Below are 26,795 nucleotides of genomic sequence, written 5' to 3' on the forward strand. Positions count from 1 at the left end.
TATTCTTTTATTATCCTTTTTAATTATTTTGGTTCCATTGTGACATCGCCCATGTGGTTTCTAATGTGTGTTATTTGTGTCTTCTCCCTTTTTTCTTTCATTAGGTTTGGCAATGGGCTGTCAATTTTGTTAATCCTTTCAAAGAACCAGCTTTTGTCCTGTTGATTCTTTTGAAAGTTTTTCTGTTTTCTATCTTATTTATTTCTGCTCTGCTCTTTATTATTTCTTTTCTTTTGGTGACTGTAGATAAGTTCTCTCTGTTGGTCTGTTTCTAATTGTTGGAGGTGTTGTGTTAATGTGCTAGTTTTGGTTCTTTCCTCTTTTTTGATGTGTGCATTTATCACAATGAATTCTCCTCTCAGCACCACTTTTGCCATGTCACAAGGATTTTGATATGTTGTGTTTTCATTCTTGTTTGTTTCTAGGAACTTTGTGAATTCATGTTTAATTTCTTCTATTACCCACTCACTCTTCAGCAGGGTATTATTCAGATTCCATGTATTTGACTTTATTTCCCTGGTCTTCTTGCTGATTTCTAGTTTTATAGCATTTAGGTCTGAAAAGATGCTTTGTAGTATTTTGATATTTGTAAATTTATGGAGGCTTGCTTAGCGACCATACACATGGTAAATTTTGGAGAATGTTCCATGTGCCCTGGAAAAGAACGTATACTATACTGTTGTTGGGTTGAATGCTCTTTACACATCCATAAGGTCAAGTTGGTTGATTGTGCTATTTAGTTCCTCTGTAACTTTGTCAAGTTTCTTTCTGACTGTTCTATCCCTTTCCCAAAGTGGCGTATTAAAATCTCCCACTATAACTGGAGATTTATCAATTTCTTTCTTCAATTCTAGTAGGGTTTGTTTTATATATCTTGGTGCTCTCATTGGGAACCTAGGTATTTATTATGGTTATGTGGTCTTACACAATTGACTCTTTAATCATGAGGTAGTGTCCTTTTTGTCTTATGCTAGTGTTTGTCTTAAAGTTTACTTTATTGGAGATTGATATTGCCACTCCTGTTTGTGTGTTTGTTTGTTTGTTTGTTTTTGCAGTTAATTTGATATATATTTTTGATCCTTTAACTTTTAGTCTGTTTTTGTCTTTTTGTGTAAGGTGTGTCCTTTGCAGGCAGCATAAAGAAAGGTCTTGTTTTCTTATCCATTCTGCCACTCTCTTGTTTCTTCACTGGTCTATTTAATCCATTGACATTCAGTATAATTATCAATAGGTATGAATTAATTATTGTCATTACGTTAATTTTTTGTGGTGCTGTTCGTTCCTTTGTTCTGCATGCCTTCTTGTGCTGAGTACATGTTTTTTTGTACTATTTCTTATCAGTTTCTTCTTAGTTTTAATGTTTCCTTGTTCTACTTGGATCTTCATTTTCATGGTAAGTTGTGAAGTATTAACTTTCCTTGGGGTTACCTTATAGTTTATTAACTTTTTCCTCCAGTTAAGGCATTCTATTGTATCCTGAAATCTACCTGACCTCCTCACCACCTGGATCTTTTTTCCTATATTTTTCCCTTCTTTGACACTGTTATTATTTTGGTCTTTGGTTGACCTCCTAGGTCCTTTGAATTCGGTCTTGTAATTTTGTTCTATTCTGGACTCTGCTATCTTTAATCTGAGTTCTAGGTGGTGTTGCCACGTCTGTCAATCTCTGGTTGTTTCCTGTTCTTGTTGCTTTTCAGTTCCAATAACTCCCTTTAGGATGCTTTGAAGCAACCAGATTGGCTTTGACAAAATCTCTTAGCTTCTGGTTATCCTGGAATGTTTTGATTGTACCATCATATTTGATTGACAGTTTTGCTGGATAGAGAATTCTTGTTTGGCAGTTTTTTTTTTTAAATTCTTTTAGGGTATTACATATGTCTGCTCATTGCCTTCTTGCCTGATTTTTTTTTTTTTTTTGCTGAGAAGTCAGAGGTTAATCTGATCTGCTTGGCTTTGTAATTAAGTTTTCTTTTCCCTGACTGCTTTTATGATTCTTTCCTTTTCTTTGATTTTAGAGAGCTTGATTATGATATGTCTTGTTGATTTCCTTTTAGGGTCTATCCTTCCTGGGGTACGTTTAGCTTCTTGAATGTTTATCTTCTCATCCTTCAAGATGTTAGGGAAATTTTCTTCCAGAAGCTCTTCAACTACCTCCTCTGTGGACTTCTGTGATTCTTCCTGTTCCAGAATGCCAATAATTCTTAAGTTATTACCCTTCATGTTATCCAGCATGAATCTTAGACTCTTTTCAGATTTTTTATCCTTTTTTCTGCTTGCTCTTCTATCTTAGCAGTCTTGAGATTCGTCTTCCAACTTGCTGGTTCTGGCTTCCATCTCTTCAATTCTCCTGCTTTGCCCTTTCAGTGTATTGTCCATTTCTGATATTTTATTATTAATCATCTGAACCTCTTTTTGCAGGTTTTAAATTGTTTCCAATGCTATATCTATCATATTTGATTTCTTCTATAGCACTTTCCTGACTTCTTCCTTATTTTCTTCCACCCTTCTATGGAGCATTTGAATTTGTCTCCATTTCATTCTTCTGAATTCCTTCTCAGGCTGATCCAAAGCTTGCTCTTTTTCTAGTGGGAAATCTGTGATTGCTTCCAGGTCATTTGTCTCAGCTACTCTTTTCTGTTTTTGGACTTGGCTGACATCGTTTGTTGATTTTTCTTGGATATTTTCAGTAGTTAGGTGCATTTCCAATGATTAAATTAATGTGTGTTGCTGTGTTTTCCCACTTACTCGGTGTCTCCTGATAGATGTAATCTGGAGATAGGGTTCTCTTTTCACATGTGATTCCTAGTAGCTGGTATTGGCTCCTGCCCTGGTAGGATATTATGGGGTACGCTTGAAGTTTGGCTATATGACCACAATTGCTGTCTCTTCTTAGGTAATGTAGGGAAAGTTCCCACCCCCAGGAAAAAAGTTTGATCAAAAGGATCAAAACCAAAAATATAAAAGCAGACAAAAATCACCACTTAAAAACAAAAATAAAACTGTAGCCAACTGACCAGTAGCCTTTGCTGCGCAGATCAGTATGCATGTACAGTAGAAACCTCAAGCAGTGGGTGGAGGTGTCCACTCACTAAGGCCTCTCCTCTAGGCACCACCGTGGAGGTGTGCAGATAGATGAGAAATTAATGGAAGAAAGATTGTCCACTATTTTTTTTTTAATCTCTGAAGGTCAATTAGGTATCCATGTATGCACAGCAAAATTCTCAAAATAGCTGCATCCTTGTGTGTAGTAGTTGATGTTGGCTTTTGCCTTTATTTTGGGGTTTTACAGAGTATTCATATGGTTTGTCTGTATGGCCAGACCTGCTTTTTCTTGCTGGGTAGACAGCAACAAAGGATCCCACCCAGGTCAACTTTAGGGTTGGGTCCCACAGTCACACATCATAAGCAGCTGCCAAAGGATCAGCCCGTGGGACCAACGGGGCTCCTCCTCTTGGTGCCATGGGAAACCTGTGGGCTCAACACTGGACCCTTTTGGAGATGTTCTCCTAACCACCTAAAGACGTCTGGGCTGGGCAGAGAGGGTGTAACAGGGAAGAGGAGGAAAGAAATGTGTAGAATTCCCTACACCTCTTTTTTCAAATGTCACTGCGTGGTTTTTAGTGCCGTATAACTCTATCAGTCTGGTTGTGCCCGCCCTCTGATCTCAGCAGGGAGAGTCCCACATCCTGATCAATTTCAAAATCTCAGTATTTTCCTTTCTACAGTAATTTTTCCACTGAAGCGTGCAGGAAACTGATGCCCTGCACCTTATACTAGATCCAGTGCTCTGAAGCTGCTCTATAAAAGCATCTTCTCTGGTTTTTCCACGCCTCCCCAAAGGAGCTGTTCCTACCTGACTCTGCTTCTCCCACCTCCCTATATATGTATTCTTATACTAAGGCCTTATCAAGTATATAATTATAAAACTGTAAGTTGTCTCCTCATAATAGACATGAATACTCAGTCCATGGACTTAGAGCCTGCAGCTATTCTCTTTCTCCATGCCATCACCTCTGAGGGCAGGAGGCTGACTTTAGATATTTAAGCAAATATATATATTTTTGTTTCATATGTGTACATCAAAAATTTTTGCTTTGTTCATTTGTGAAACATAAGATGTAAAAGGGAAGCCACAGGAAGGAAGTAGGATAACTTGTAGCAGGGAGGGGATTGTAATCATTGAGATGAAACAAAACATATAATTTGTTAAATGTAAAACTAATGATCTTGTGTACTAACCTTCACTAAATTCACAATAAAAAGTTTTTAAAAAGACCTGAATAAAGTCCTCTGATACACAAAAATTTCCATCTGTATTTCCTGAAGTCCACTTTATCTATCTTATCCTTTGTTCCTGTGCTTTTGGTGTCACATCTAAGAATCTGTTGTCAGAACCTAAGTCCTGAAGCAGTACTTCTATGTTTTCTTCTAAGAGTATTATGATTATATTTATCCTTGATATCGTTTGGGTTGATTTTCATATCTCAGTTATGGTTCTAGCTTAAGTTTTTTGCATGTAGTTGCTCAAGAATCATTTATTAAACAGACTATTTTTCTCCCTCTTTTGAATGAACTTAGTACCCTTACTGAAAAACCAATTGGCCTACAGGGTTTTACTTGTATCTCATTGGTCAACATGTCTGTCATTATACCAGTTACCACTTCTCAGAAACTTCACTGCTAGAATTACCTCCTCTTTCTCCAGTATCAACTTCTCCCTCCACTGGCTCACTCTTCCAACATATAAACAAGGTTCTCGAATTTCTTTAAAGAAAAGAAAAAAGCTCCTCCAGTCACATTCTTTCTCTAGCCATTGCTGTCCCTTCTGCTCCCCAAGCAGCCCGCTCATCAAGAGCTGCCATCACATGGTATTTTCTCCTCCTCATTCCATGAAGGCCACTCTTCTGCATGCTGTTGGAGACCCTCTTAGCCCTCTGCAAACATAGTGGTTAAGGAAAAGGGCTCTCTACAAGACACATCACATGGGTTCAGGTTTTAGCCACTGAGTTAACTTCTGTTAACTCTTCTGTTAACTTCTTTCTTCAGAGTATTTTTTCTCAGTGATTTCTTAATGATTACCACATACATTACATTGTTGTTATTGTTAAGTGCCGTCAAGTAAGTTCTGACCCATAGCATAGGGTTTCCAAGGAGTAGCTGGTGAGCTTGAATTGCTGACCTTGTGACTCAAAGCGACTTTGCAGTCCAGCACATTAGCCCACAGAGCAACACCAGGACAATATACAGCTTAAAACTACAAAAACACTTAACATATAAACAACAGTTAACATGCAACCTTAACATATTAAATCTATTCCTTATATTCCTCCTTCCCCAATTTCTGTTAGTCTGTCTCCACTAACATTAATATACAACCTGTATTTGATAAATTTCCTTTGCACTTATTTTTTACAAACTTGGTGTTATAATTTTTGCAGAACTTACAATATACTTGGTAATACCATATACTTGGGTCCTTATTGCCCATGTTGTTGCTTTTTTTTTTTCAGAGATTGCTCTCTCTCTCTCATTATTTATTTACTTATTCCTATGTCTAAATATGAGGCTGAGTCAAAAATTATCTGCACTCCAGTTATATCAAAACACCCATCTACATCTACAGCTGATGGCAACAGTAAACATGCCTGTGAATGATTCTGTTGAATATTTGAATGAGAGTGGATTATTGGCAAATCATTTGCAAACCAGGCATGGTTCTGCCTATGAGATAATCCATAATGAACTTGGGTTTCAAAGTTTGTGCAAGAAGGGTACTGAAGCAATTCACAGAAAACCATAACCAGAAGTGTTTGGACATCTGCAAACAAAATTTGGATTGATACTCAAAGGAAGGTAAAAGTTTCTTTAAAAAAATTATTATTGATGACAAGACATGGATCCATCACTATGAGCCTGAGAGTAAAACAACAAAAGTATGGAATGGAAACATCCTCAATTGCTGACCAAGAAAAAGTTCAAAAGTCAACCATCAGCTGGAAAATTGATGCTTACAGATTTCTAGGATTCTCAAGGGCCAGTATTGGAACACTATCAGGAAAAAAAGTTCAACAATCTAAGTGCTTGTTACTGTGAGATGCTCACTGAAGAGCTGAAGCATAAGCTGCAGACTAAACACAGAGGACTGTTATCCAAGGGCATTGTGATCTTGCATTACACTGCAGGTCCACACACCTCTGTCCACACTGTTGACACTTCGTTTTGAGGTGTTAAAGCATTCTCCCTATAGGTGGTATATTTGTGGCTCATAGCTCAGCCTATAACATTTTAAAATAAGGGAATATGAAAGTTTGTTGACAGATGGACAAAGTGTATTGAAAAGCAAGGAGACTATGTTGGAAACTGATGTATTTGTCATTTCTGAAAGTTGATTAAAATAAATTCTATAGCCACAGAGCAGATAATTTTGGATTCATCCTTGTATGTCGTTAAATGCCTTTGAGTTGGTTCCAACTCATAGCGACCTTGTGTAGGGTTTCAGAGGAGAGGCTGGTGACCTTGAGCCGTTGACCTTGTTGTTCAAACTGACTTTTCAGTCCAGCCCATTAACCCATAGATTCACCAAGACTCCCTTATTTACTTAATGGTCTTGCCTTTCCATTTGAAGTTGTCCCTATAGTTATATTTGCCATGCTGATCTGGTCATGGAAAATTCCTAGATCTACTGTTTATTTGGGACTGCCTTGATTTCACTTTCATTTGTGAACAACAACCTTCCTATGTAGAGTTCTTGGTTGGCAGTTGTTTTCATTTAGTATTTTATGTGTATCACTTCATTTCCTTTGGCCTTTAAAGTTTCTGGGAAGAAACCCACAGTGATTCTGATAAAAAAAGCGCCTTGGTACATTATATCACATTTTATCTTGCTGCTTACAGAATTCTCTCTTTGTCTTGTTTTCAACATTTTCATTCGACTATGACACAAATTTTATTTTTTGTGTCTCTTCTAGTTTGTATTTGTAGTGTTGGTTCTGTGAAGTTCTCTCAAATTACCCTGGAAAAGTGTTTATCTGCCTTTGTTGTTGTCATTGTGCTTTGGGGTCCAATAATTCTAATGCTAGCTTTCTTAATAGTATCCCATATTACCACATGAATTTGTTGGGGTTTTTTTGTTCTTTTCTGGAGAGTTGGTAAGTTTATTAATTAGATTGTCTTCTAGTTTATTCTGTATTCTGTCTGTTTTATTTGATTGTTCAGTGTTTCTCTTGCTTTTTCTAATTCACTTGCTTTATTCTTCCATTCCAGTTGTTTTCCTTTGTTTTCAATTTCCTTATAGAGTCTCTCATTTTATTCCTTTTTGGTTTCATGATTTCTATTAGTTGTTTTTTCTTTTCTTCTCTGGGTGTGGCACGATGGGCTAATGCGCTGGACTGCAAAATTGGTTTGAATCATAAGGCCAGCAGTTCAGCTCACCAGTTGCTCCTTGGAAACCCTATACAGGTTCACTTGCAGTTCAGAACTGACAAGATAGCACTTAACAACAACAACAAACATATTTTAACACCATAGTCTGAATTTTTTCAGTTCTTTTCTGTTAGCCTGACCTACATAGGAGAAATTTCCTCTTTTTCATGTTTTGCATTGCAATGATTACAATCTCCTGTGTACATCAACATCCAACAGTATTTGCTCCTATTCCCTCAATTTTTTTTTTTTTTTTGGGGGGGTGGTGGTGGTGTATGCAAAAACATTCAGGAATATATACTCATTTAAACAACCAAAGGGCACATTCTGCAAGCCTGCCTCCTGGCTGCCAGCATATAGCCTTTCTCTTTCCATGAGTCTAGAGTCATCATCTCTGCCTCCATCTCTGGTGTTGCTGCTTCTTCATGTTTTGCTTTTGATTAATTCTTCTTCTCTTATGATTTTGTGTTTCTTATTATTTTTAATGAACTTTGTCTGTTTTGCTATTTTTTTTCTACTTTAAATCCTGTTTTCTGCGTTTAAATTTCATGTAAATTTTTTTTTCTAATTGAGCACCCTAGTGGAACAGTGTCCCAATGTCAAGCTATCTACCAGCTTGCCCCACTAACCACTCAATGGGAGAAAGATGCAGTATTCTGCCTTTGCAAAGACTCACCACTTCAAGAATCCTCAAGGGAAGCTCTACTCTGCCCCACAGGGCCACTGAGCCAGAATCAACCTAAGGGTAGTGGGGTTGGTATCTTTTCCTAAAGACCACTAGAGGGCACTCTTAGGCTTAGGATTTTTTTTTCAGAGCTGCACCAGGAGTTTTAGAGCTTGGTCTCTGGAATTCAATATGCATGCATGGGGGAGGGGACTGGTGGGTTTAACTGATGTTGATATTAGTGGTGTGAGTCTGCTTTCCTCTGGTGAAGGAGGAGTTTTTCCCCTGTACAGACTCCCTCCACGGTTTCCATTGCATTGCTACTCTAAATTATTACCCTTAACCTGATGCTCTTGCAGTTCCTCCCATCCCAAGTACCTGTTTGGCTTGGGTGTCAGTGACATTACAGTATCTCTTCAGCCCCTCCTAATTGTGCAGACTATGAACTCCCTTGACCAATCAGTGTCACCTTAAAAAGTCAGGCTAGAACTTCCTCAGTTTAACGCCCTTTCTGTGTTTGCTGTTAGGAATGTTGCTCAACCCTATACAAAAATGGATGTGATAAACAACTGCTCCGGTGTTGGTGTTAGCAGGTAGTCCTCCCAGCTTCTGTGTCATCCCAACTTCTCTGATCCCTTGCTTCTGGTCTCAGGCTCACTCTCTAACACCTCAGCAGCCATTGGAAGTTTGGAGACCTCAGTCTGTGGGTTAATTGTTGGGAGAGTAAATGGCAGTGTCTACTCATTTTGCCATATAGCTCTGTGTCCCCAGCCAGGGTTATTCTTGACTCCTCTGATAATAGCCCTTTGAGGTTCTTAATACACAACTATGAAATAAAGATTCCTTCACATGACTACCCCCTACCTTCCTTCAGGTACCTCAATGTATCAAATCCTCACCAACCTCCACAGGAAGTACTCCTTCAGGGCTTTTACAAAAGACTGTCTTTCTATCAGAATCTCTTTCCCACAGTTATTTGTTCTCACACATGGAATTCATGCCAATTTTTAATTGCATTTCTTTGCAGGCTATGCTTCATTTCCAGGCTCCCTACCTCAAACCATAAGCTCTATGAGGACAGTTCTTGCTTCTGTATACACAGAACCTAACACATAGGAGGTGCTCAATAATGACTTAAAGGATCCTTGAATTTTCTTTACTGTAAACATACACGAATAACTGAAAATTCTTACATATTCTTACAAAGATCACTTTGTAAGGAAATGTGGATTATACTGGCTAACCCTGAAACTAATGAATGAATAATTGAAATGAGGTTGACATACGACATATTGTCCCAAGGAACTTTTAATTTGCCTAAAGACATTCAAAACACAAATCGTTATGTGCTATAATTGATTACAGCAAAAATAAACATGGTCTAACCCTTAAGACTCCACAGCACATAACAACAACAAAAATCCTTAAGAAGCTTGATATCAAGTAGAGAAAATAAGAATACACAAACAGCGTCATGGAAAATAGTAGGGGAAAGGAAAGCAAAGTGTAATTAAATGGAAAAACAGAGGATTCCTGATAATAAGTGTTTGAGCTTGACCTTTGGTGGACTAGGATTTCAACAAGCAAACAAATGGGTAGGAAAGGCTGCAAGAGCAATGGCCAGAAGCATTAAGCACATGCAGAGAAAGCAGTTTGGCTGGTGTGATGAGTACATACAGTGTAGTAATCCATGTGAGGTTAAAACAATGGATTTTGGGAAACACATGAACAAAATGATTACCTTTTAAATTTCTATGCCAACTGTCTCCTTCATGGGGACTACAGGTTCCTTGGACCCAAAGATCACAGCACCAAAAAGTGTTCATATACTCACAACAGCTCAGTCAACACTCAAAGCTAGGTCCTAGGAAACCACATAGAAGTGGACTTCCCTCTCTGAAAGCAATGATTTGCAGACACACCCATTCGACCTAAGTAACCTATACACTTTTAGGTCAAGTACAAGGTAGAGATATAGTCCAGTATATAGTCACTTATATAAATCTTATCTTTTTGATGGTTGTATGTTTCTTAAGGGTAAATCATATATACTCTGAATTCAATATATTAAAATGCATAGATTAGATAAGGGGGCTTCAAAAAGTTCAGGGGAAAAAAAATCCATTATCCTTTAATTCCATTTTCCACAAACTTTTTGAAGCCCAGTCATATTTCAATCAATAAAATAATAGACCTTATTTATTTAGATAATTAATAAATACTTGACTCAGCAAATAAAAGCACTTCCATAGAACAAGTATCACATACAATCCATGCCAGACCTGCCTCCACCTGCCTCGATGAACAGAACGATTAAATCTAAACTAGAAAATAAGGGTCAATATCAGGATCTCCATCATCCTCCTTTCGTCCCTTTGTCATCCAGTCATCACAACACACACTGCGTGCTGTAGCTTCAAGCGTATAAATAGTACATTGCTACACAGGTACTATAAGGAGCTATGGTAGCATAGTGGTTACGAATCAGGCTGGGTCAGCAGTTCAAAACTACCAGCTGTTCCGCAGGAGAAAGATGAGGCTTTCTGTTCCCGTAAACATTTACAGCCTCAGAAACCCTGTACAGGGTTGCTATGAGTCATAACCGACTCCACTGCACATAACAACAACAACACAGGTACTATGGATAACACTGTGTAGTATGAGTATTCTAGAACACTTAATTGTGCTCATGAGGAATCAGTACATGGACCAAGCGGCAGTTGTTCGAACACAACATGGGAACACTGAATGTTTTAAAATTACGAAAGGTGTGCGACAAGGCTGTATTCCTTCACCAAATTTATTTAGGCTGTATGCTGAGCAAATAATCTGAGAAGTTGGGTTATATGAAGAAAAACGTGGCATCAGGATTGGAGGAAGACTCATTAATAGCCTGCAATATGCAGATGATACAACCTCATTTGCTGAAAGTGAAGAAGACTTAAAGCTTTTACTGATGAAGATCAAAGAGCACAGCCTTCGGTATGGATTACATCTCAAACTAAAGAAAACAAAAATCCTCACCACTGGACCAATAAACAACATTCTTATCAACAGAGAAGAGACTGAAGTTGTCAAGGACTTCATTCTTCTTGGATCAACTATCAACACTCATGGAAGCAGAAGTCAAGAAATCAGATGACATATTGCATTAGGCAAATCTGCTGCACAAGACCTTTTTAATTTGTTTGAAGAGCAAAGATGTCAGCTTGAGGACTAAGGCGCACCTGACGCAAGCTATGGTATTTTCAGTAACCTCATATGAATGCAAAAGCTGGACAGTGAATAAGGAAGACAATAGAAGAATTGATGCATTTGAGTTATGGTGTTGGAGGAGAATATAGAAAGTGCCATGGGCTGCCAAAAGAACCAATAGATCTGTTTTGGAAGAAGTGCGGCCACAGTGCTCCTTGGAGGCCAAGATAGCCAAACGTCGTCTCTCATACTTCAGACATATTGTCAGGAGGGACAAGTCGCTAGAGAAAGATATCATGTTTGGTACAGAGAAAAGGAGGAAGACCCCCAACGAGATGGGTTGGCCAAGTGGCAGCATTGATGGACTCAAGAGTGGCAACAGTAGTGAGGTTGGCACAGGATCGGGCAGTGTTTTGTTCTGCTGTGCATAAGGTCATTATGAGTCGGTACCAACTAGATGGCACCTAACAACAACAACACAGGTACTTGTGCATCACTGTTTCTCTGCCTCAGGGTGACTTTCCCTACGTAAGTCAACATCAGTTATTATTAAAGCACAACTTGGAATTAAAGATTCCTCTGGTGAGAAAATATAAAGATTGTAGTTTTGTCATCACCACATGAAATTAAAATAACCACCTGATATGTAAATGATGGGGCTTGAGAATGTCATTAAGTTTTATCAAAATAAAGTGCACTCACTTTATTGCTCAATTATCATGAGCACCAAAAGAGTAACACTGGCACGAGAGATGTAGTAACTGTGTGCTTCGCTTTCCTACTGAATTTGCTCATACCCAGATGAAGACGGACGTGCTCCTGGTGTCTGACTACTGAAAGGCGGCTCGGATGACTCTATCACTAAGGGGCTGAGTGGGCCGGAAGTTGTCTCCTAAAATCCCGTCACAGCCTTCCACAAGTTCTGCTCCTTTCACATGTGTTCTCAACCTCCGGAATTCTTCTATCTGACAACAAAAACAGAGGGATCATTGGCTAGGCATCAACAAAGCTGGGTTTCCATAAATCATTTGAAATGTGCATAAAACATAACAATTTAAGAAAAAAAGAAAAGATAATTGCACTTAAAAAGAGAAAAGCAGGCATAATTCTTCCAAACCTAGACATCAAACAAAACTCCTGAAAGAGAAATAAACATAACAGAAGCATAGTTATAGAGGTCTTCAAACAATTCAACTAGCTATAGAAACCTGCTTGAGTTCTTAAAAGGGAAATGAACTATTTCTTCCCAGAATGCTTTTTATGCCTGTTTATAACTGGTGTGGTGCTGTGGGTTAATGCACCCGACTGCAAAGCCATTTGAACTGCAAGGTTGGCAGTTCAAGCTTACCAGCTGCTCCTTGGAAACCCTATACAGGGTCACTATGGGACGGAATTGACTCGACAGCACTTAACAACAACAACATAAGAAAAAGTGACCAAAGTATTGTATTTTTTAAACGCTTTACCAGCATATCTTTAGTTAATGAATTCTAATGGGACTGTATTTTCACTTTGATTTGATGGTGGATATGTACATGACTTTCTACTCCTATAAAGATTTACACCCTCGGAAACCCTGTACAGGGTCGCTATGGGCCGGAACCGACTCGACAGCACTTAACAACTACAACAACACTGTACATGACAGTTTCCCTCATCAAACGTTTTCTTTGCTGTTCATCTAATCTTCTGGAAAGCACAGGTCTAAAGAACAACTCTGATGTTCTACATACTGAAGCCTAATTTATTAGATGTCAATTTCCACATTCATCTCCCTTTTTCAAGGGCTCTTTGGACCCCTGACTTACCCATTACATGTGAAAAGGTACCTTGATTCATGTCAGACTAATCTATCCTGGACTTCCTAATAATCCATAACCTTCAAGACACGACTCCCGGAGAAGCACTTAAGCAAAAATCAAGTATGCACATCTATTAGTTGATTTACCCACAGAATGCAAATGCCACATTGCCATTCTTCATTCCTTCTTACACAGAAAATTACAACTCTAACTCACATGTTTCCTGATTTTAAACCACATAGTATCCCTTGTTCTGTTCCAACAACTACCTTTTGGTTTATGTACAGGTTCCTCATAAGCACAATTAATTGTTCTGGAATTATCATTCTTTGCAAAATTATCCATAGTTTTTTATGATCTAACTGTAAAAATACCATGGCTTACATCAGGGATACCTTAGCCCTCAGAATCAATGCTCTTGGAATCTGCAGTCAAGAAATCAAAGAATGCATTGCATTGGGCATATTAAAGATCTCTTTAAAGTCCTAAAAAGCAATAAAGTGCATAGTCAATAAGGCGTAAGTAAACATCTTTCTGATGTTCTCTGTGTTCAGACAAGATACAACTGACATCAGCAATGATAGCCATCATTCCATGTCATCTTCTGAATCCAGCTTGAACTGCTAGCAGTCCCCTGGTTTATGCACTGCTGCAACAGTTTTTCAATCATCTTCAGCAAAATTTTACTTGCATGTGATATTAATGATATTGTTTGATGATTTACACATTCTGTTGAGTCACCTTTCTTTGGAATGAGCACAAATATGGAGCTCTTCCAATCAGTTTGCAAGATAGCTAGCTTCCTAATTTCTTGGCTTAGATGAATGTGTTTGTTTCTAGCACTAAAGCAGTTTGTTGAAACATTTCAAATAATCCATCTGTTCCTGGAAGCTTGGTTTTTGCCAATGTCTTCAGTGCAGCTTGGACTTCTTCCTTTAATACCATTGGTCCTTGATCATATCCTGTATGAAGTAGTCTGGAACAATGACTAATTCTTTTTGGTACAGTGACTCTGTGTATTTCATCTATCTTCTTTTAACTTTTTCTGCATCATTCATCATTTTGCCCATAGAATCCTTTAATATTTCAACTTCAGATTTGAATTTTTTCTTCAGTTCTTTCAGTTTGAGGAATGCCGAGCATGTTCTTCCTTTCTGGTTTTCTAATTTCATGATAATACTTTTATCTTCTCAAGCTGCCCTTTGAAATTTTCTATTCAGCTCTTTTGCTTCATTCTTCCATTTGTTTTAGTATTCTATGTTCAAGAGCAAGTTCCAAAGTGTCTTCAGACATCCACTTTGGTCTTTTCTTTCTTTCCTATCTTTTTAATGACACATTTTGCTTTCTTCATGTATGATTTTCTTGATGTCATCCCACAACTCATTTGGCCATAGATCATTAGTTTCTAATGCATCAAATATGTTCTTGAGGTGGTCTGTAAATTCGGGGCGGGGGGTACACTTAAGCTCACAAATTTTGGCCATGGGGTTGTCTTCATTTTCTTCAGCTTCAGCCTGAACTTGCATATGAACAATTAATGGTCTGTTCCACAGTTGGTCCCTGACTTTGTTTTGGCTAATGATATTAAGCTTCATCATCTTCTCTTCCCACAGATATACTTAATTTTATTCTTGTGTATTCTCTCTGTTGAGGTCCATGTGTATAACTGCTGTTTATGTTTTTGTCAAAAGGTATTTGCAATGAGTACATTGTTGGTATTGCAAAATTCTATCATATGATCTCCAGCATCATTTCTATCACCAAGGCCATATTTTTCCAACTGCAAATCCTTCCACTTATTTCCAACTTTTACATCCAAATCAGCAGTAATTATCAATGCATCTTGATTGCATGCTTGATAAATTTCAGACTGAAGGAGTTGGCGGAATTCTTCAGTTTCATCATCATTTGTTTTAGTGGTTGGTGTGTAAATTTGCATAATAACCAAATGAACTGGTCTTCCTTGTAAGTATATAGATATAATCCTATCACAAATAGCATATCACTTCAAGACAAAACTTGAAATGCTCTTTTTGACAACGAGTGTGTCACCATTTTGCTTCAATTTGTCATTCCCAGCATAGTAAACCCTATGATTGTCCAACTCAAAATGGTCAATACCAGTACATCTGAACTCATTAATGTCTAGGATATCAATCCATTATGAGTTTCACTTCATTTTTAATGACTTCCAATTTTCCTAGATTCTACAATCTATTATTAAGGGATGCTTACAGCTGTTTCTTCTCATTTTGAATTGTGCCCCACCAACAAATTAAGGTCTTGAAGGCTTTGCTCCATCCTCACCATTAAGGTCGACTCCACTTTGAGGAGGCAACTGTTCCCCAGACATATTTTGAGTACCTTTCAACCTGAAGAGCTCATCTTCTGGCACTACATCAGTGTTCTGCTGCTATTCATTAAGATTTTAGGGATTAATCCCTAAAAGGATGCTAGTGTGGCACTGTAGAATAGTCACTGGACTGCTAACCACAAGGTCCATGGTTCAAATCCACCATCAGCTCCTTGGAAACCCTATACAGTGTCACTATGAGTCAGAATCAACTCAACAGCACTTAACAATAACAGTCCTTCAGAACTGAACTGTCTATTCCTTCTTCCTTGTCTATTCTTAGTCTTGAAGTTCTGTTGAAACCTATCCACCACTGGTGACACCCTGCTGGTTATTTGAAACCAAAGTGACAAAGCTTTCAGCATCACAGGAACACACAAGTCATTACAGTGAGACAAACTCACAAGGATGGTGTATAAATAAATTCATGAAAATCACTTAGCATAGTTCCCAGCACATAGAACTATCTAATCAATATTTGCAGTCTTATTAATTATAAAATTACACAACTTCACTTGAAGTCAAACCAAAATGTGAGTATTTGAGATAAAAATGCAGCTTCAATTTTATATGTGGACTGGAAAGAAAACAGATAATATGCAATGATTAGTTCTGGCATACAATTAACATAGAATCATATGTAACAGTTAAAATCACAGACTATTAACCATGGGCAGGGCCATTAATGGGTTAGAAAATTTACTGCCTAGGTATAGATATAGTATAAGAAATACTCCGTTAAAAATTGTGGGGTTTTTTTCATAAAGAGATCAGGCTAACTGTTCAGAAACTAGGGGACTCCAAGACTAGGGCTCTTGGTTTGACCTCACCTCCATGGTTTAATTTTCAACCAGCAGGAGGTATATAGAGACAGAACACTAGTGAGGTACACACATCACAGAATGATCAACCACTTAAGACCAAAAGGGCAGCATTTACATAAGGACAAAATTCAGAAGGGTGATGAAAGAAGGAGCAATGGAAACAAGACACATAGGGAGGAAGTGGGACAAATGATATTGTACACTGAGGGTCTTGAAATCAATGCAATGAAACGAAGTATCTGATTTGCTCAATGTAAAATTGATGATCCATTCTATAAGCCTTCACTAAGGCCATAATATAAAGTTAAAAAAAGAAAGAAATATTCCATTGTTGGTTGATGTCAAAGTTTATTTTAAAGCTGGGTTAATTTTATATTTACATATTCTGAACTGAAGATGAATTGCTAAGGCCCAGGCTGGCATCTTCTGTGAGCTTCTTCCAGAAGAGATGATTTGAATCTATAGCTGCATGGTCTCTAAATACTGTTCTCTGAGGGAAATCTATTTCACAAGAATAGTTTTTCTCTGATCATAGCAACACTTTGAAGACTTCAAACATCAACAGAGATCGAGGGAAAAGTATGTCTTTCTGAAATGTCAATTTTTCTGAAACCAAGCACCTCTCATAACCCGTTATTAACTTCAAATGGTTTTAAAAGCACACTAACACAATCCATTCTAACTACCACAAACTGAAAGGAGATACAGTAAATGAGAAAAATGACAGAACTATTTCAGGATGAACATCTCCAACAAAATACAAATGTCAGGGCACTATGAAACCGTCATTGCCACACACATCTGTACGTATGTTCCATTGACGTCTAATGCTATTCTACCAAATGTGGGCTTCGTTTTTAACTTCATTTTTAAAACATATTTTTAAGAGAGAACAGAAATGTAACACTTTAGTGGGACATTCTATTCTGAGGGTAGCAGAGTTGAATACCTGTTCTCTGAATAAGGCTGTTACCTCTAATTGATCTAAGTTGTTTATTCCAATCTCTACTGACTCAAAACTCTAAGTCTCTACTAAAGTTCAGCCTGAAGGCTGCTTTTAGAATGTAGAATGATGCATTTAAAGAGCTAATTTTCAGTGTTTGTGGTATGGTGCTAACTGATTTTAGGACTGAGTCCTAAACAAATGAGAATTTTGACTTATTCTCTGTGTACCGTAATACCAAACAAGAAACATAATACATAAATGTAACTGCTCCCATACTGTTTTATCTTTGAATAATGGCAATATGTGAGTTAGAATAATTCCTTGTTGTACTAGTGAAATAAGAGAATCAAAACCAAATTGTACTTTGTTGTTGTGAAGTGCTGTCAATTCAATTCAACCCATAGCAACCCTGTTTAGGGTTTCCAAGGAGCAGCTGGTGAACTTGAACCGCCGACCTTGCTTAGTCTACCTATATATGGATCTATTGCATGTACTATGCTTTATGGCCTTTATGTACCTTTCATGTACTGTAATTTTTCATTGTTTATTTTTTTTCTATCCCATCATCCAACTTTCTATCTGTTATTGAATTGTGTATCCCAAAAAATACACACTGAAATCTTGATGTTCCCTTGGTGGTATACTATTCTAACACTAGGAAGCGAAAACACTGTTTAATATCATTGCTCCCTCTTTCTTACTGACCTCTTATCCAAAGCTGACTCTCACTATTCCACTGACTCCCTTCTGGTCTTGTTTATTTTTTAAGGAAGAGCTTAGAGAAAAGTAATATTGAGCATCTTCCTCTTCCCAGTAACACTGATGTAAACTTTCCTCTTTATCAAGTCCTGCCTAAAAGAGATCTGGATTCTCTCTTTCTGTGCCTTCTGTCCACAGCTTCTGGGCAGGTGCTGATGGCCCATGTACACTGAAACTTAAATAACAATTAAGCTGTGGTCCATGACTGCAGAGGGTATTTCTGTTACAGAGAACACCAAGTACCTAACAATAACATTTTAAGAAAGCAAAGGAGTCTCACAGGATGGAAACATCTAAAGCTGCACTACAGAAACCAACAGCGCCACAAAACCATAGAGCATCTGAAACATGACTAGTCTGCAGATGTGTGCTAAGCATAGACCATACACTGAAATACAAATACATACTATGAAAAGCAAAATGTGAAAAAAATATCATCAGCTTTATCTATTAATTAGATGCCAAAGCAGTAACATTTTGTATGTTGTCATTAAGTGCCATCGAGTCATTTCTGATTCATGCTGACTCTATATACAGTTTCCAAAGAGCACCACACATCCTGTGCAGTGGTAATACAATGTGAGACACAACTATAAATTTCAGTTATCAAGAAACAGGTAGAACTGATTCTAACAATATACAAAATATTGAGTTCTGGTGTGGCAATGGGATAATGCACTAGAATGCAAGGTCGGTTTCAACTGCAAAATTGGCAGTTCAAACTCACCAGCCACTTTATGGCTTTGTAGAGCTGGTGGTTTCTATGAGTTGTAACTGACTAAATAGCACTTAACAATAACAACAACTAGGACAAACATTTATTCTATATATTTTTGCTCCACAGTGGGTTTAATTGCCAAAATTACACCTCAGCCAAACATGATTTCTCCCTGAATCGAGCTATTGTACACTCATAGGAACGCATTATGATTTAGATCTTCTACTTTAATGTGTCATTATAGGATAAGCACTAGACCACAAGTTCGGTTTGAACCACAAGATGAGGTTTTCTGCTCCTGCAAAGATTTACAAGCTTGGATATCATGTACAGGGTTACTATGAATGGGCACTTACTCCATAGAATACCACCACTTTAACGCTGCTAGTGCAGACACTCTTACCCATGGGAGATCATGCATTTCAATACACCAGTTATTTCTTGAATGATACTGTTGTTGTTGTTAAGTGCTGTCGAGTTGGTTCCAACCCATAACAGCCCTGTAGAGGGTTTCCAAGGAGTGACTGGTGAGCTTGAACCACTAACCTTGTAGTTCAAATCGACTGCAGTAGCAGCTACAATTATGTAAGTTTACCCAGTGATGCAGGAGGGATCAATTTAAAGTTTTAGATTTCTCAGTATTATCATATGTGTGAAGATTCTATTTGTCCTTCTGTTTTCTTTTTGCTACTTTATATATAAATATATTTCTTTGCTCCTTTTTAAATGACAAAATAGGTTTCTTACTTTTTCTTCATCTAGATTTCAGACCAACTGAATCCTTCCATTTTTACTGCCATCTTAAGCAACACTAAGTGAAGCATTCAAGACAAGAACAGACTGATTAATATTCTAAGGTGACCATTTTTTTCTAAATTGCATTTTGCTAGATCTGATGATATGTACATGTATCTGTGTATAAACACAGTTAAACACTTACTGCCCTTTGAACAGATGCTTCAATGGAACTATATGCTAAAAGCATCGAAATCTTTTTTTTCAAGGCTACAAGTAATTGGAAAAGCACCTCTTTGCAAGGGCAGTTGACATTCTTTCCAGTACATTTCCTTTGGCTGTGGCTCCCTTTATGAAGATATGGTGTGTTTCCAAATAAAAGAAGAGAATGAGTGAGTTATACTTTGTCACTGGATTTACTCAGATAGATAATGCAAAAACAGACTCCCTTTAAATTCTGCAAGATCCAATAGCATAGTAATATATCAATAGATCTTAACAGAACATACTAAACATATGGTAGCAAAATGTTACAGCTCATGTTTGCACAAGGCTAATCAATATTTATAATGTAACTAAACAGTAGCATTCCCTTGCCATTGCACCAAGGAGTCTTCAATGGAAATGCTAAGTGAAACTGAAATTTTTCTTTTAGTGGCTCAAAAATGTTAATTATTTCTCTCAATATACCAAAATGTATTATAGTTACAGAGAAAATTTTTACATAAAATATAAGAATTACATAAAAGGTCTGACCTAATTTTAGAAAATTACTCTAAGTGAAAATAATGCTGAACAAATGTGACTATAGACCCTCAACTTCTTCTACTTGATTTCCAAATGAGAGACTTCTCCTTATGAAAGAAATTCAATTGATATTTTTCATCCAAAAGCAAGTAGGGTCCAGAATTTAAGCGAGATGATGTCTATCAGTTTAGAATAAAGAATAAGAGCCAACTGTCAACCCCTTCCTTCACATCTTGAAAATGCTCTCTCCTACACTGGACTCCAGGACACATCGCTGGGCTCTTCTCAAACCTCTTGGATAAGTCCTTCTTAATTGCCCTAACATCATCTTCACCTGCACTGTGATGCTGGGCTAGGTTTAGTTACCCTGTTCTCTTTCCACCTTAAGCTCCAGTGGCAGCAAATGACTGCTTGTGGGAGCATTTAATTCATTTCACCTTCCTCTTGGACACAAAGCCAGTGCACACTTCTTTACAGTGAGATACATCAACGGGGCTAATTTCCAGTCAGTAAAAAGGACACTTAAGTGGTATTCAACATTTCTAGTACTCCTCCTTTGATCCTCCACACTCTTTTCCACTCTCTGCTGACTATACATTCACAACAAAAGCATCCCTGAAAGTGATGTTCTTCTTACAATGTGGCTTCTTGAATGACAGTACAGAGATTTAGCCTACACCACAAATCAAGAAATATAACTCACTGGTATTATGAGGATGATCTACTATTGCAGCAACCATCTTTTTTTTAAGTTTTTATTGTGAATTGAGTGATAGTTTACATGGGAGAATGTCGATTTTACACTCATCCTACCTTATTTAGTTTCACTGAAATGAGTACAATCCCCTCCATGCTTCATCATTCAACAGTATTTCCTTGTTTTTCATCTGTTTTTTGTTTTGTTTTTCTGGATGTACACAAAAGCATTCAGAAATATATAATCATTTAAACAACCCAAGGGCACATTCTGCAAGCCTGCATGCTGGCCACTAGCACACAGTCTTTCTCTTTCCATGAGTCTACAGTCCTCAGCTGCTCTCCATGTCCTCATCTCTGCCTCCATCTCTGGTGTCACTGTTTTTCAGGATAGGGTCCCACGTTCTGCTCATGCTTTTCTACCTTGATGGTGCTAGGTTTCACTGTTTCTGGAATGTAAGATTAATGATTCTCCCCCTTTTGTTACACATCTTCTACCTAGTGACAATTGCAATTAGTCAGGGTAACAGTTACTCACTATTGAATCATAAGAATCTTATCCCCATCACCTTTCATAAGACCTATCTAGACAAGATGAAAACTTTTCAGTGGGAATTCTACCTTCCCCTGCAAACTCTGAAATTAAACTCCTTCTTGAAAACTTGTAAGTCAGTCACTACACGTTTTCTTGCCCTTCTCCCCGACCCCCATTGTAGGTAGCCAATGTCTAAGTTGCCTGTCCCTATCAACCCTGTGTACAGAAGGGATAGGTATGATTCTTGATGTGAAGACTCCTTCCCTCTCAGTTGGTTTTTTTTGAGCTGGCACTTTGTGCCAATGCAGCAGACTGCAAAGTTGTTTGAACTACAAAGGCAATGGTTCAAGCTCACCAGCTGCTCCTTGGAAACCCTATACTGGGTCATTATGGGTCGCAATCAACTCGATGGCACTTATCAACAAAAACAGCAATATCCATAAGTATACATCAACTTCATCAAATTGTAGCAATTTACACTTATTTCCTTTATCAAAATTTTTTTATCTTCCTGGTGTTACATTCATTGTCAAAAAGAGCATATCCAGATCAGTCATGAGGTACAACACTGTCTGTGACAGGATAATATCCATGCACCTACATGGAAGCCCAGTTAATATCACTATTATTCAAATTTATGTACAAACCACTAAAGCCAGTGAGGATGAAATAGAAGAATTCTACCAACTTCTTCAATCTGAAAATTGATCAAACATGCAATCAAGATGTATTGATCATTACTGGTGATTGGAATGCACAGGTTGGGAGCAAAGAGGAAGGATCAGTAGTTGAAAATATGACCTTGGTGATATAAACGATGCTGGAGAATGTATGATAGAATTCTGCAAACCAATGATTTGTTCATTTCAAATACCTTTTAAGAGATGACTATACACATGGACCTCACTAGATGGAACATACAGAAATCAAATTGACTACATTTGTGGAAAGAGACGATGGAAAAGCTCCTTATCAGCAGTGAAAACAAGGCCAGGAGCAGACTATGGAACAGACCTTCAATTATTCATATGCAAATTCAAACTGAAGCTGAAGAAAATGAAAACAAGTCCACGAAAGCCAAAGTATGACTTTGAATATATCCCACCTGAATTAGAGATAATCTGAAAAACAGATCTGATACATTAAATACTAAAGACCAAAGACCTGAAGAGTTGTGGGATGATATCAAGAACATCATACATGAAAAAAGCAAAAAGTCATTGAGAAGACAAGAAAGAAATAAAAGATCAAAATGGAAGTCAGAAGAGACACTGAAACTTGCTCTCCAGCATAGAGATGCTAAAGCAAATGGAAGAAATGAGGAGGTCCAAGAGCTGAACAGAAAATTTCAAAGATCAGCTCAAGAAGATAAAGCCAAATATTAAAACAAAATGTGCAAAGATCTGGAATCAGAAAACCAAAAAAGAAGAACACACTCAGAATTATCAAGCTGGGGAAACTGAAGAAAAAATTCAAGCCTCGACTTTCGTTACTGAAAGATTCTCTGGGCAAATTACTGAATGATGCAGAATGCATCAAGAGAAGATGAAAGGAATACTCAGAGTCACTGTACCAAAAGGAAATGGTTAATGTTCAACTGTTTCAACAGGGAGCATATGATGAAGAGCCAATGATAAAGAAGGAAGAAGTCCAAGGTGTATTGAAGGATTGGCAAAGCACAAGGCACCAAGAATTGATGGAATAAAAATTGAAATATTTTAATAAAGTGAGGCGTCACAGGAGGCACTCACTCTTTTCTGTCCAGAAATTTGCAAGACAACTATCTGGCCAACTGATTGGAAGAGATCCATATCTGTGCCCATTCCAAAGAGAGGTGACCCAATGGGATGCAGAAATCATCAGACAATATCTTTGATATCCCATGCGAGTAAAGTTTTCCTAAAGGTAATACAGAAATGGCTACAATCACACATTGACAGAGAACTTCCAGAGGTTAAAGCTAGATTCAGAAGAAGCCGTGGAAGAGGGATATCATTGCTGATGTCTAATGGATCTTGGCTGAAAGCAGAGAATAACAGAAAGATGTTTACCTGTGCTTTATTGACTATACAAAGGCTTTCAATTGTGTGAATCATGACAAGATATGGACAACATTACGAAGTATGAGTATTCCAGAACACTTAATTGTGTTCATGAGGAATCTGTACCTGGACCAAGAAGCAAACAGAACATGGGAACACTGAATGATTTAAAATTAAGAAAGGTGTGTGAAAAGGTTGTATTCTTTCACCATACTTATTCAACCTGTATGCTGACCAAATAATACGAGAAGCTGGGTTATATGAAGAAAAACATAGCATCAGGATTGGAGGAAGACTCATTTAACAACCTGCGATATGCAAATGACACAACCTTGCTTGCTGAAAGTGAAGGGGAGTAAAACATTTACTGATGAAGATCACAGAGCACAGCCTTCAGTATGGATTACATCTCAATGAAGAAGGATATCATGTTTGGTAAGATGGAGGGTCAGAGAAAAAGAGGAAGACCCCCAACAAGATGGAATGGCCAAGTAGCAGCATTGATGGACTCAAGAGTGGCAACAGTAGTGAGGCTGGCCCAGGATTGGGCATTGTTTCGTTCTGCTGTGCACAAGGTCGTTATGGGTTGGTACCAACTTGATGGCACCTAACAACAACAACAACAACAACAACAACAACAAGCAGAGCTGTGATCATCAAGCCATCAAAGGTAGGTCAAATGGATACCATCTGCAAGTTTGGGTGTTCTTGTGTGTCTCCCCTTACTTCATATCCATGGCTATGTCCTTGTCCATGGGCCCAGGAGTCCTCAGGTTTCACCATACTTCAGACCAACCAACCCTTTTTCTTCTCTCTCTCATCTCCAGGTCATTGGGAGTCTATGGAATGTGGTTGATCTCAGTTTATATCTTCATAGCTGCCTTTCCCCCACTTCCACTAACCAGTAGACCAATGTGGTCGCCAACAAGCATACATGCCTGCTCTTGTGCTCCCTTTTAGTTTCAGTCTTGGAAGGAGGTTTATCCTGAAGGGACTTGATTGCTTGCCTTGATGGCTCCCTGGTGAACAACTTGCTTGTTCTTGTGGTGGTAGCCAATAAGACTTCGTTTTTGTTTTTGACTTTTCCTGCTGGTTATTCTTTCAAGAAGTATCTTCTTTTCCTCTAGCTAATCCAGACTAATCTGCTTGTCCTTTCAAATGGAATGTTCACCTCAGAAGGCTCAGGATGGGGATCAGAATTCCACCTAAGGTTCTATATACTACAAAGGCTCCAAAGGAAGACACTTTCACTGGGCAAGTTCTAGTACACCTTTTAGGTATTCCCATCAGCTCAAGACGCGCTTACAAGCTTTCAGTAATCATGTTTCCTGATATTTCTTTCTATCCCACTCAAATGTCTATTTTACAATTATAGGCAAGGTAAACCAATATTCTTAAGATAGTCAAGCATCTTATCATTATTTCCCCTATTTTAACCAATTTAGACTATGCCTTGATCCCTGTATCACACAGCCCTGTTGTTCCAAGGTTGAGCATACTTCACTATTTACGTCTGTCCCATTAAGCCCCTGAAAACCTGCCTAAATGTTCTCCTATCTACCTAGTTCTTCCATACCCTTCCCCATTTTTATATAATGCCCTCCCCAACACCAGAACTATAATGTGACTATCCCCTCCCCTGTGCTATACCATCACCTCCCTCCCATCTCTAGTAACCAACCAAAAATTTTTTTTTGTTTTTCCTTTTAGTATGGGTAACTTTTGTTAAGCTGTTACAATGATGGTCTTATGTAATATTTGTCAGTTTGTGACTAATTTTACTCAGCATAATATCCTCAAGGTTCATCCATATTATGCAGTCCTTGCAGCTTCCTTGTTTCTTCAAGGTAGCATAATATTCCATTGTGCGTATGTACCAAAGTTTGTTTATCCATTCTTCCACTGATGGGCACTTAAGATGTTTCCATCTTTTTGCTACTGTGAATAGCATTGTTATGAACATTGTTCTGCATGGCTCATATTTCTTGTGGATATATACCAAGTAAAGAAAATGTTGAATCATAAGGTATTTCTATTTCCAACTTTCTGAGGAAGCGCCATACTGTTTTTCAGAGTGATTGGGCCATTTTGCATTCCCACCAGCAAAGTAGGGTGGCTCCAGTCTCTCCACATCTTTGCCAGCATTTATTGTCCTCTGCTTTTTTGAATTTCACTGTTATTGCTGGTGTGAGATAGCGTCTCATTGTTGTTTTGATTTGCATCTCCCTAATGCCTAGTGACTGTGAACATTTCTTCATATGTTTGTTGGCTGCCCAGAACTCTTCCTTGGTGAGGTGTCTGTTCATGTGTTGTGCTTATTTTTTAATTGAGTTATTTGTCTTTTTCTTGTAGAGGTGTTGTAGTTTCCTAAGGATTTTAGAAATGAGTCCATTGTCTGATATGTCATTGCAAAACATGTTTTCCCATTCTGTAGGCTCCCTTTTTGCTCTTTTGGTGACATCTTTTGATGTTTCAAATTTTTGTATGTCCCAATCATCTATTTTTTCTTTTTTTGTTTGTACAATTCTCACAATGTTTGGTAGTCTATTTGTGCCTTTTATTTGTTGCCACTGTTAGGTGCCATCGAGTTGATTATGACCCTTGGTGACCCTGTATAGGGTTTCCGAGGAGCAGCTGGTGAGCTTGAACCACCAACCTTGCAGTTCAAACAGCTTTGCAGTCTGGCGCATTAAACCACAACACCACACCAGGCCGCCATGCCTTGTAGTAGAGCCTTTAAATTTGTTCCTATTTTTTCATTGATGACCTTTATAATTCTGAGATTCACATTTAGGTTTTTAATCCATGCTGAGTTGGATTTTGTATATGGTATGAGATACAGGTCTCATTTCAATTTTTTGCATATCGTTGTCCAGTTCTGCCAGCACCATCTGTTGAAAAACTATCTCCTCCCCATTCAATTTATCTCCGCCCCATTCATTTTGGCCTTTTGTGAAAAACCAGATGGGTTAATTTCTGTATTCTCAATTCTGTTCCACTGCTCTATGTATCTTTCATTGTACTATTACCAGGCTGTTTTAACCACTCCAGCCATGTAGTAAAATTTTAAATCAGGGAGTAAGAGGCTTCCAACTTTATTCCTCTAAAGTAGAACTTTGGTTATCCTGGGTCTCTTTCCTTTCCATATAAAGTTTGTAATAATTTTTTCCATCTCTTTAAAGAATATCATTGGAACCTGGATTGGGATTGCATTATATCTGCAGAGTGCTTTGTGCAGTATTTACATTTTCACAATGTTAAGTCTTCCTATCCAGAAGCATGGTATATTCTTCCATTTTTCTAAGTCTCTTTTAGTTTCCTGAAGTAGCGTTCTGTAGTTTTCTTTGTATAGGTCCT

General features: G+C 37.9%; 1 protein-coding gene across 1 annotated transcript in view; it reads right to left on the minus strand.

The window, feature by feature from the left end:
* Positions 1-12,077: 12,077 nt before the first annotated feature.
* CA8 (carbonic anhydrase VIII) overlaps positions 12,078-26,795 on the minus strand; it is a 187,988-nt gene continuing 173,270 nt past the window's right edge. Inside the window, exon 8 of the mRNA XM_006874043.1 lies at positions 12,078-12,246. Within this exon, the coding sequence (XP_006874105.1) occupies positions 12,112-12,246 (135 nt within the window). The 3' untranslated portion in view covers positions 12,078-12,111. The remainder of the gene's footprint in view (positions 12,247-26,795) is intronic.

The sequence above is a fragment of the Chrysochloris asiatica genome, unplaced genomic scaffold (assembly GCF_000296735.1).
Source record: "Chrysochloris asiatica unplaced genomic scaffold, ChrAsi1.0 scaffold00259, whole genome shotgun sequence".
Classification (NCBI taxonomy): domain Eukaryota; kingdom Metazoa; phylum Chordata; class Mammalia; order Afrosoricida; family Chrysochloridae; genus Chrysochloris; species Chrysochloris asiatica.